The sequence below is a fragment of the Dermacentor albipictus genome, chromosome 8 (genome assembly GCF_038994185.2).
Source record: "Dermacentor albipictus isolate Rhodes 1998 colony chromosome 8, USDA_Dalb.pri_finalv2, whole genome shotgun sequence".
NCBI classification, from domain to species: Eukaryota; Metazoa; Arthropoda; class Arachnida; order Ixodida; family Ixodidae; genus Dermacentor; species Dermacentor albipictus.
In genome coordinates this window covers 69904307-69916440 of record NC_091828.1, presented here as the reverse complement: position 1 = coordinate 69916440, position 12134 = coordinate 69904307, and the positions used below count along the sequence as shown (strand labels likewise).

At 47.3% G+C, this 12134-nt stretch overlaps 1 protein-coding gene across 19 annotated transcripts in view; it reads right to left on the bottom strand.

Annotated features, from left to right (window-relative positions):
* Positions 1-12134, bottom strand: part of LOC135914492 (kielin/chordin-like protein) — a 584091-nt gene that overhangs the window by 79836 nt on the left and 492121 nt on the right. For all 19 annotated transcript variants that reach the window (XM_070523555.1, XM_070523565.1, XM_070523554.1 and 16 more), the window contains 2 exons: positions 6119-6268; positions 2340-2489 (listed from right to left, as the gene is read on the bottom strand). In XM_070523555.1, coding sequence (XP_070379656.1) covers positions 2340-2489; positions 6119-6268 — 300 coding nt within the window. The remainder of the gene's footprint in view (positions 1-2339; positions 2490-6118; positions 6269-12134) is intronic.

The following is a 12134-nucleotide window of genomic DNA, read 5'->3' as shown; positions in this document are numbered from 1 at the left end:
GGAAACCGGCGTCCGAAAGCGAAATACGGCTTTTCACTGGTGACGGGTCTCCGGTGCCTAGAGTGGACTCACTCCGAATATTGGGGATGTATATCGAGTCTAACGGTTCCAATGGAACCGCACTCAGTAAGATGACCGCCAAGACGGAGAGTGCTCTCGGCCTCATTCGGAGGATCGCCAACAGGCACCGGGGAATCAAGGAAGAAAATCTCATCCGCATTATACATTCTTTTGTTCTCTGCCACCTTTCATACTCGGCGGCCATGCATAATTGGCATGTGGCTGAGAGGAACAAGCTCAATTCACTCATCAGAAAGGTTTTTAAGCTTGCCCTCGGCTTGCCTGCAAGCACCCAAACCGAAAACCTGTTGAAGCTCGGAGTCCACAACACGCTCGAAGAGATTATCGAGGCACAAGAGCACTCACAGCTGCTCAGGCTATCCGGCACCCCGACGGGCCGCAAGATACTCGAAGAGATGAGGCAATTGAGGCAGATGAGGCAGATGAGGCAGTTGAGGCACTAGGGCCTCAATCCTGTCGACCAGTGCCCTGACGCCATGCGGATTCCCAGTGACATCAGGTCTCAACTGCACATCGCGCCCCTGCCCCGCAATATGCACCCTGCGAACAACGTCGGCAGACGTCGGGCCAGGGGTAGAGCTCTACTCGAGCATGTCCGCAATAACCACATTGAGGCAAGCTTCGTGGATGCCGCGGCATATGTCCAACAAGAGGCATTCACCGTCTCCATCGTAGACTTCAATTCGAAGCTCACTTGCTGCGCTACGGTACGCACTTCAAGGCCCGTGGTATCCGCACAGGTTGCAATCGCGCTGGCTGTGCTCGATGGTCGCAGAGAAGCAATATATAGTGATTCCAAGGCAGCCATTAAGGCCTACCAAACAAGTATGGTCTCCCCCCAGGCGCTCCGCATTTTCCAAAGTGCCAAAAGTATCTCTCCGCATTCTCTATTTTGGTTTCCCGCTCACTTGGGGTCGATTGAGGGTTCTCCCTCTAACCCTAACGAGGGCGCACACGAGGCCGCGCGAGGACTCACTGACCGCGCCGCCTCAGCAGTCCCTCAGCCCCGCGGTGAACCCTTGCTTACGTTTAATGAGATCACCACGCACTACTATCTGTCAAGACGGGTCTTCCCCCTCCCGCACCCCGCCTTATGTAGGGCGCGGGCGGTTACCCTTCGACTTTTACAAGCCCGTGCGTACCCTAACCTCGCGGTTTTTCATGCCATATACCCCGAAAGATACCCCAGTGCGGACTGCCCTGCCTGTGGACTAAGGGCAACATTTGACCATGTGTTGTGGGGGTGTGAAGCCATCGGCTCCTCCTTCAGCGAGGATAGGTGGGCTGCGCTCTTGGGCAGCCCCGAACTCAGCGACCAAACCCTGGCCGTCCAGAGTGCCCGCGATCGGGCCGTCAAGCTCGGCTTGGCGGTCCCTACGTGGGACTAGCCGGGTGGCGCGGGGTCTCCCCTGCGTCTTCTCTGGACCAAAATAAAGTTACTTCACTCACTCACTCACTCGTCTCAAGCATTGCCTTATTTTCTAGTGTCCAGTTAAGTATTCATTCACGAAATGCCAAGTTTTCCACACCATCTCAGCCACTACATGATGCCGGGGCTATTCTAATGAATGCGTCGCTAGGACCACACGAGCAAAGTCAATTCCATCACGGCCGAGTACGCCTCGAGTGATCTCCAACGACCACCCTCATGATCCCTGAACGGTCGTGTCCAATCACCAGGCGAGCTACCACACCACGCGCTATCCGGTGGCAATGACGCCGAAAGGGCGTGCGCAAAGTTCACCCATTACCACTCGCGAAATTACGGCGACGACGGCACCTCACCGGGCGTATTGCTCGCGTCCCTCGACCACATTTCCAACGCATCTCAGGTTTCAGGCTTCCCCGTCACGGCGACGCAAGCATTGACGACACAACCGCGCCTCACCTTGCAACATGCGCGTTTGCTTCTTTCGCGTGCTTTGTGCCACGAGGCCGTGCAACATTCAGCCGCAGCGTCACTGTCAGCCGCGACGACCAACGAACTTTGTGCGACCCCCATCGCCTTCACCAGAGTTTAGACTCCGTCTATGCAGCGTGGCGCCCTGTCGCAGTGCCGATGTGGTGACGCACCAATGACAACGAAGTCCGAGAAGGCGCGAGCGGAACGAGCGCACGAGGAGAAAAAAGAAGAGAAAATTCGAGTATTTGCTTCTTTCATTTCAACGTGGCATCGTCTTCTTTCAATTTCAAAACTTCAAGTTTTCAAAATTCAACGTCACTGCCGAGCTCGTGGCAGAGATAAATGGGAGTCTTACCTCGCCGGGCTGACCAACTTACAGTCCTCTTCATTTTGGACACATTCGTTGGAACCATGCATGTAGTATTTCCCATCGATGCAACGGCACTTGTTGCCGAGAAGATGGCACGTCTTCTTGCCGGGCGGACAGGTGCATTGAGCGCAAGTGCTGTGGGAAGAAAATGCGGGATTGGTTGGATAAACCGAGAGCAGACTACATCAGTTATAATAAAATTCGCCTTCTTCGTGATTTTCACGAAGTTCGCTACATGTTTGTCAGTGTCTCTGCTTGTTTGTCTATCGGCAGGTAGCTTCTTTCACGTCAACTTGGTTCACTTGGTAGTCCATGGCTTTATTGGTAACCCACCGGCTGCTATAGTTAAGGAAGTGGCTTCAAAACGTTCGTTGCACCAACTTCGTGCCCTGTCTATGTGCCCCTGTGTATGTGGCGCTTTTCATTGAACCTTTTTGATGCCAACATGGTTACGTGGTTATGTGTCACTGAGTATTTGCCGCTATTCAATGAGAAAAAAATTAACTGATTTAAAATATATCCATTGCAGGGGCAAATCGAACCCATGAAGTACAGAATCACACAAAGTTATCACACATTCCTACACGTCACGCAGATCCCAGGCGTGGATTTCGCCGTCATCAGGGTAACAATTAAGGAGTTGTGGATAATCGGAAGAGACTTTATTATAGGATCTATCCAGCGAGCTACGAAGTCCGTGTTTATTTTTTTTTACAGAGTCAGCTGTCATAGGCCCATTCCAATGGTGTTTATGACTCTGTATGTACCGCAGTTAGAAAGTGAGACTCCGGGGCCACACATTGCATTCAAATAAAGAGAGACCCATTTCTGAACCTATTGTGAAGTCGGAGAGAGATTGCTGCGTGCGTGCGCTCTGTGTCGAGAGAGAACCGTCGTCACTGCCGGCGAAGCCAATGACGCAATCCAGCTTCGCTGCGACATAATTATGTCGTCATGCTATTGTCTTAACCCCGTCCTCCACTGTTTCTCTTTCCTGGAATGATACGTAGATAAATGTGTATGTTTCGTATGCGTAAGCATTTCTGTGCTTACCCAAAGAGAAATTTGTCTGTCCGTAACGCAGGACGAATGTAATGGCTCACACCCCCGCAATAGGGTTTCTGTCGTCGGACGACGAGTGTTTCGCCTAGGAATACACAGCTTCGCTGTAATTGCGCTCGTATAGTGCATTTTAACGTTTTACAGTTTTTAGGCACTCTGAGATAAACGAAGGGTATTTGGCCTTGCGCAGCCACAATCTAGTTTTAAAAGGAAAGCGTTCATTATACGCGCTTAAAAGTCGTTCTACAAAAAAAAGAAAAAAAGAACAATACTTACCTTGCCAACGTCGGCGCCGCGGAAAACGTCGTCCCATGTTATTTTACACAAACAGTTAGTATAGATTAAGGGTATCAGAGAATATATGGCGAAAAGGGGTTTAAGTATACCTTTCATCCCAAAGCTGAAATTCCTTAAAACCTAAAGCTAAATATATGAGGTAGGAGGTACCTTATATGTGGTTTAACGACACCGCACTAGGCAGGTTCGTTAGTGGCACTTGTTATGTCAACTCTAAGGAGTTCGCAAGTGTGAGCCTGACTGCGAGCGGATTTCTGTAGAAATAGTGAATGTGTTAGTTTCCAATACATCGCACAATTCGGGAAAAAGGTAAGCACGTCAATGTTTAAATTGCCACCAAAGATCGGTTTGTCATCATTTTCATTGCTCCGAGTGAGGATAGTATTTAAAATTTAGAAGAAGCTGGCACGTTTCCCTTGTGGGGAGCGGTAAATGAGAGGAAAATGCCCAACCTATATTTCATAGGAATTCGTACTCACCAGTGAGCACAGAAAATGTCTGAAAGCTTTGACATTTGAACACCTTTTATTTGAAGCATAGGACTACGACCAATCATATCACTGCTGTTCACGAAATCAGGTAAACAAAGTGATTCCTATTGATCACAATACCGTGTTTTAGGGACCACGTTAATGTGAAAACAAAACTTGAAAAATTCAACCAGTGTCTTTATTTAGTCTTCCTTATTCCTAACTGCCTGCGCGTTTATACGAAGGAAATAAACGTGGCGCAATTTTTGTAAACTGATAAGCTAAATTCCCCTGGCGTTCGAAAACTTGCAGCCAATGTCGGTTTATTTTTCTTCTTCTTCAATGACGCGGAGTAGGGGGGATAAAGATCCCTTTATGTGGCTGGCTGAATCGCCCGCATGTCTCGGTAATTCTAGCAAAAATCTACGCGAACCTTCAGTTTGCGTCCTTCTTTCGTGCGGAAGTTTGTGCGAGTAGATTTTTTTAACGGCAGGCATAAGTGTTCGTTAACATGGTGAGAAGTTCCTGGGCAACCGATGTCGACTGCTGACAGATATTTTCCACGCTCTGCATATATCTAGGACTGTGTCATGTTTCAACCGGCTGTTAAACTGCCCCACAATACGAGGGAAAGAGCCATCTTTTCATTGCATTTGCAACACCAAAGTCTCAGGGGAAGACAGCATCTTCCATTTACTCTTCCGGGAACGAGCCTACCTTCCATCGGCAATTGATCTCCCGCGTAAGGAACTCAATTGACCCGTCGTCTAAACTTCATAACATTTTATTCGTAATGCCAGCCGGCCCTGATGCTGATCGACCATTAAGATTCTGAAGCGCTATCCTTATATCGCTTTCAGTAAATTCCTCATCTATAGCTGCATGTTCCTCCCCACTATATTCCAAAATCACGTCAGGTGCATCGTGCAAGGTGTCCAACGGAAGGTATCTCTCATCCAAATCCTTCACCAACTCCTGCTCCTTGTGTTCCGTGTCAATATCGGTCTGATCCTCTTTAGTGGACGACTCAACGTCACTTTTAAGCTGACTAGTCCACTGTTCCGAGCTCAAGTCATTTCCCTCATCCTCGATCCTCTGCGCTCTTCGTTTCCTAAATGCATACCAGTCAACCATCCTGAATGTGCGCTCCTATTTATTAGCCACTACCAAAGTAATCGTAAGTATGTAATGATCGCTACCAAAATCTATGTTAGAATTGGACTAAGGCGAATGAACCACCCCCCGAACAAAAGTGACATAAGGTGTCGAATCTCTATATGCCGACGTGCCACATCTGGTGGGATACGAAGGGCCTGTAATGAGAGGTAAATTCAAGTCTAGTGCCTGCTGCCACAGTGCCTCTCGCCTAATAATGCTATAAACATACTTCCACACGTGATATGGTACATTGAAGTCTCCTCCAACAAGCAACGGTGCATCCTTAGCCAGATTGGTTGCCTTGGTGAAGAGAGACTTGAAACTCTGATTCGTGTCCCGGGGGCTACTGTACAGGTTAAACAGGTAAACGGTCTTCTGACATGACCTTTGCCGACCTAAAATTACCTCCATCATAATATATTCAATAATATTCACGCACAACTGTATAAACCTCTTTTATTAAACTGCACTATTTTACTTCAGTCAGCGACCCATGACATAAGCGAGAGTATTGCATGCACTTCTTATTTTCTCCTTTCCATGATGCATTTAATTGTACTCGTCTATTGCGTCTATGCGGTTTTGGCACCAGTAGCACATTTTGGCAGGACTATTTTGAGTGAACGCCACAGAAATCACTCGTGTTAGCGTTACTAATCCCCGCTACCACACACCGCGGAAGCTTGTGAAACCGCAATAGAAAGCTACAGATAAACGTTCGCTATGTCGCCCCTGCACCTAAGAATGCTGGTAAAAGTGAAAAAAGGTGATTCCTACCTGATGGGGTTGTAGAAAATGCAGTCCTCCTTATCTCGGACGCATTGGTCGGCCCCAGGAAGGTAGTACTCCCCATTGATGCATTCACATTTGCTGCCGAGCAAGTGGCACCTTGCAGCGCCGTGCTTACATACGCATGGAGCGCAATCACTGTGGTAAGACAATACGAGGAATATAGAAAAATCCGACAGTATCACAGTATCACACTCGCGTTTCATCTTTTCGCTCTTTACCCTCCTCCCCGACGCTAACGTTAGCTTCTTCACTTTTCTAAAGCAGATTCAGCGCCATGTGAGAGCTCCACACTCTGTGCGAGATAGCCCCCTAACCCATGGAATGTCACCGAAGTAGCTAAAGAAAGCCATTGGTTTGAAACAGGGCTCCGCCGGCTTGACCTCAGGAGACAATTCTCTTCTCTTCATTACCGCTGGATAATATTGATTTTCCATTTCGTGTATCATTAACAAGGGAATTTCATCGGTTTTGATTAAAGAATGTTAAATACATTGTCTTTTCCAACGCTGAAGCTTGCAAAATAGGTTCCCATAGGAAGTTGCAAGTCCTTGTTATCTTTTTAGCGCTTCGAGTACCATGACTATGGATAAAAAAATGCATACATTAGTGATGTTGATGAAAAAGCAGTGAAACAAGTATATTCATTCAGTGAATATACTTTGTTTGTTATATTCGCCGTAGTTATTATTTCTTTCATTGCACGTGTTTTACTGGTTTGTCTAGAGTGCTCATGTTAGGTGGATTTGTATAGTCATATTTTATGCGTACGTAACCCCACATCGTCTTGACTGGCACTTCCAGACGAACAATGGTGCTTCCTCAGTGAATGCTGCTTTGGATGGGCTTATTGCATCAGCAGCTCCTGACTCCACAAATCTGATCAAAGGTCAAGCAATTCAGCGATTGCACTTGTGGGAGTATGAATGGTAGCACTTGTCAGCGTGTGATAGAGTTCGCATGTATCACCAGAAGCGACTTTCCAGGTTCGTCGACGCCGCTGCGGCGATTAGCCCACATTCTTGGAACCCACCCTGGCAGAGGTCGTGGTCCGAATTACCAAACGGTGAATGTTGACCGAAACCGCTGCAGCCCTGCTACGAGATTGAAAAATGAAGAATGAAATGCGGCCCCTCCCATTGGTCAAGCACCGACAATTATATCGCTCTGTACAGGGAAGGAAAGTTGTAAAACAACTCGGGAAAGCCTAGGGAATCTGGGGAACCGAGATCTTATTCAGGAGAAGAGGACGGCGTTTCCTCAATCTTTTTCTGCTGATACGAGAAATGTAAACCATTATCAGCGTATTTTTATGCGCACTGCACTACGAAGGCTTTTCCCGACGATCTGAAATAACCCTTGTCTTGCGCTGGCTGATTTCAACTTGCTCTTTCAATATTTCCAGTTTCATCGCTCCACTCAAGTTTCTGCCGACCTCGACGGCGCTTCCCTTCCCTTGGCATCCATTCTGTAACTCTAATGGCCCAGCCTGTGAATGCTGCGTATTAATTTTTCTCGGCCTTCCAGACTTCTCTTTCTCCTGGCACAGGCTGTGGCACCAGGCGTGGAGCCTCCTTGGCCACCCCAACACCGATATTGTGCCACCGGCCAGCATCAGCATGCTCCTTCACACGCTATGCACACACACATGTGCACTGTGAGCCTGAACTTCTTCCTCCGAGTTTCTTACAGATGCTGGCAACACCGCGATTCCCGCGGGATTCCTAGCTCTTCATCATGCAACTTTGGTGTTTATTGAGCCATATAGCGAACGAGAATAACAGTAATGAGTAAATGCGCAGCACATCATGCGGTTTGGTGTCTCCAGCTAAGCTACATTTTGATTAATTTTTTCGCCTTTTTTAGCATTGCCTACGCCTTTTAGGACCTTTCCATCTGATATAACCCTCATGAGAGTGTCTCAGGGTCGAAACAGAACAATTTCAGACGTCTCAGTGCCGAAAGTTGTGTATGGTCACAAACGTGTACTATGCGTCACGGTGACGAGTTGGAAACGCAGCGCGCAGCAGGACTCGGCTTCGCTAGCTTGTTAAATACTCACATATCGCTGCAGAGTTTATAAAGGTGCCTTCTTCCCCGTTTTATGAGGTGAAAAGAGAGTGTGCGAAAAAGCGATCTACGGGAAAGCTCCTGGAGAAGATACACAGAGAAACGTCTCAGATAACGACTGAAACCGCCACTAGGAGGATGACGTTGCCGGAGTTGAGTTCGTTAATTCCGCTGACGTCGAAGACGCGGGTTAAGAGTATTTGCAAGACGTACAATTTAGAGGTAACTCTGAGGCCGTGGAATGTTTGAAGAAACGTTCAATGATAAAAATTATCTCTTGTTCCTTGTACTCACTCCCCCCTCCTTACACAACCTCAATGTTGCAAAGCTACACATTGTGGTTGCTCATTTTTTAATGCGCACAGCGGCCAACGCCGAAAAATTTCTAGCACGTGTCTTAGTTCATGTCTGAGGTTGTTTTTAATGCTACAAGTACTTTCGTCTATAAAACAAAAGGATTTATGATGTCCATTTATGCGCACCTGCACGCAGTGAAACTTCGCGCAAACAGCTCACGACCAGCTGTTGAAACAAAAGAAAGTGTGGAGATGAGCTTTGACGTATTTCGCCTGCGCGTGTGTCTAAAGTATATCTACAACAAGCCGGCGGGAACCTTATTGACGGCCACCATTTTGTCGCAGAGTCTGTTGCGAAAAACGCATAACATTAGCAAAAAATGTGAGGCGTGAAGACAGGACACAAGAGTTCCTGTTGATTCGGCGCGGTTCGTGGTTCGGCGTTCGTGTGGTCCACTTCTCTACTCTTGTGCCCTGTCTGCACGCTTCGCCTTTTTTACGTAATAAATCTTTACCAACTAGCTGCGCTTTTTGTCGTTCTAGCACCAGCAAGCCTTCCCAGATGTGAGGGCTGTTCATACAACTGTTATATTTTCCTACTTTGCCGTGGACAGTGCTCGCGGTTGCGTGCTATAGCAATGATTTAACGCCTTTTTACGAAAGCTATGTCCCAAAGATGCGGCGTAATTTGACATATCCGATTTAATATATTTTGCTGTGTTTCACCGGTCACTAGGCCATGCCATAAGCGAGTCATGAGAGGATATTTTCTCCCTTCCATGATGCTTTTTTGTTTTCTTCCACAATTCGAGGGCGGGGCCTCTTTGGCGCCCCTTGCATATAACCTTTTTTTTATATGTTGCCAGAAACGAGCTTGAGAGCTTTGCGGATTGTATTTTTCATACAGAAGAAACAAACAGTCCCTTCTCCACATATCTTTGGCTTTACCTTGTTTTGTTAAAACAGAAGACAAGTTATTTGCGTTAGCGTCAGTTTCCGCAACTACAACAAGTAAGATCGTGAAATCGCCATGTAAAGCAAGAGACGTCTGCGGTTTCATCGCTAGGCTTTGGGATTCAACATGACTGGCACGCTCGCCATAGTAGCAAAATGTGAGCCTTGCCTTTTGGGTTTGGGTAAACTGCATTCCTTCTCATCTTCAACGCAAAGCTCGGATCCGGGTAAGTAGTACCCATCGATGCAGTCACATTTGCTGCTGGGGCGATTGCAATTGCTTGAGCCGGATGGACAGGTGCAGTTGGCGCCTGTCCATCTTCTAAAATACGACATTTCCTCTAAAATACGACAATATTAGAGGAAGCCAAGAGTGTACATCACAGTTTACCTCCGCACCTGCTCTTGCTTTATTTCATTCTCTCTGAGCTCTTCAATCACTCCTGCGCTTTCTCTCTCAGCTCTTTGCTCTCCTTTAAGACACTCGCGTTACTTTCTTCAATTTTTAGCAGATCTCACGAGTTGTTGGAACTCCACGCTCTGTGCGAGATCACGAACCAACCATGCGATGTGTCCGAAGTGGCTAAATAAAACAATCACTTTACGACATTGTTGCTTCAACTCGCCTTTGCGAGGTTATTCATTTGTGCTTTAGAAGAGTTACCTGCTGGGCTAGTTGGTGATCTTGCATTCTGAAAAGATTTTGCGCCAAAAAACACAACACACACAAGAAAGACGACAACACCATGGGCGCTACTTCAACTGTTTAATGAGGGTGAAAGCACTCGACATATATAGCCTTCCAAAACACCGCGCATGCGTACAAGGCAACATGGAGTACATAGTTGTATCAAAGTAGGCGTGATAGAAACTCCAACTCAACCTCGTAAAGAAAAACCGATGTATCACTAACACAGTTAGCACCCGCTTTCTTGATGTAGAAGGCTTCCAATGTTTCACGCGATGTCTGATGTTTGCCTCTACCCAGAATCCTCGCTTCGCGGAACCGTGGAACGCAATCGGTGCAAGCCCTGCAGTGATCAACAAGTCGCTCATCTTCATTATTTTTTATACCTTTTGCATGTTCCCTAAGCCGGTCGTTGACACAACGCCCCCTCTGTCCAATGTAGGATTTTCCGCAGGACAGAGGAATTTCATACACGACGTTTGTGGCACACTTTACGAAACGCTGGCCATGCTTCTTCTGACAGCCTGCTTCTTCTGACAGCTTCTTCTGTATTCATTTGTCTCCAGTTCTACTGGGTGATTCTTTTTGATGTTGTGAACAAGTACACAAAAAGTACCGAGCGCAAGAGCAGACGACATTGCGGCCGTCCTCAACAAGAGGGAAAGGAAGACGAAGGAGGCTCGTGGAGCGCATGAGAAGGGGCTCGCGCAACGGAGATCGTTCGAACGCCGGCGCGACGAGGGCCACCGGGCCTTCGGAACCGACATCTCCTGGCGAGGTTCACCTGACCGGGCGTCCGTCTTCGGGACTGGGAACGCCTCGGGTCGTTGCCTTGCACGAGACCCCGGAACGGCCTGCTGCAGCCTCGAACCCGCTTCTACGCGCGAGGTTCGGGTGACCTGGCATCCGTCATCGAAACGAGCGCCTGGGGCCGTCTTCCTGCTCGAGACTTCAGAGTGGCCTGTTCGCGTCCACGGAGCTGTGGGCCGTCCACCTTTTCCTGCCCCGTGCTGCTGCGTCTGCTCTACCACCACGCCGGTCATCACTCGACGAGCGAGTGTTCCACTTCAAGAACTCTACGCCTCACCACTTTCCGTACTTCAACCGCAACCCCGTGAGACTATTTTTTTCCCGTTTACGAACAACCGTGTATGCGTGGGGCTAGTTTAAGGTATTCTTCGTGTTTACCAGCCGTCTAATATAATTGTCGTGTGTTTCTCATCATGCACCGTCTCCTCCATCTTCCTCGCGTCACACGCTTTGCAACGTGACAGTCCTAACATCATCACAGATGTCTTGCCTAATCATCATGGGTAGTTCATTGGTTTGAATATAATAATAACAAATACACTGTATTTTTCAGAGATCGAGCTTGCGAGAAGCTTTCGATTGGAAGTAGGTAGTGCTTGCTACCTTGTTACGATCAGAATATCACAGATATTCATGAAACAATTCACACAATAATAGTGTGAATGCCGGGAAAGCAATGGATAACATTTACTGAAACAACGCATGTATTTCTTTCACTATATTTTGTGTAGTGATGAATTGGTTTTTAACGACGCGTTCTTCCGTTTTCTTTGCTCTACGCACGCTGGGTGTAAGCGAATCTGTAGTAATATTTTTTGTGCACGCTTTATAATTAGTTTAGCCTAAGTATATTTCCTTAATATATTCGCGTGACGCGGTAGCTAGAAATGCATTTTTAGAATTGTCAGGTGATCTCGTCAAATTACGTATACTGCTCCAACGCAGAATTGATATGTATACATTCGCGTACACTCCAAGGTGTTTGTTGTCTGGCAGGAAAGACAATAATACGTAAACTTGCACCAACCATTCTTGCGTGTACACATGCCATAACTATGGTGCGATCGCTGTAGGACATGTATGAGTATCAATATATGATTGAATGTGTTTTATTGTTTTAGCAGGCGAAAATGAAAACGTGCCCTAACTCGGCGTGCTAACGGCGTTCAGGGTCTCTCTCGCAACC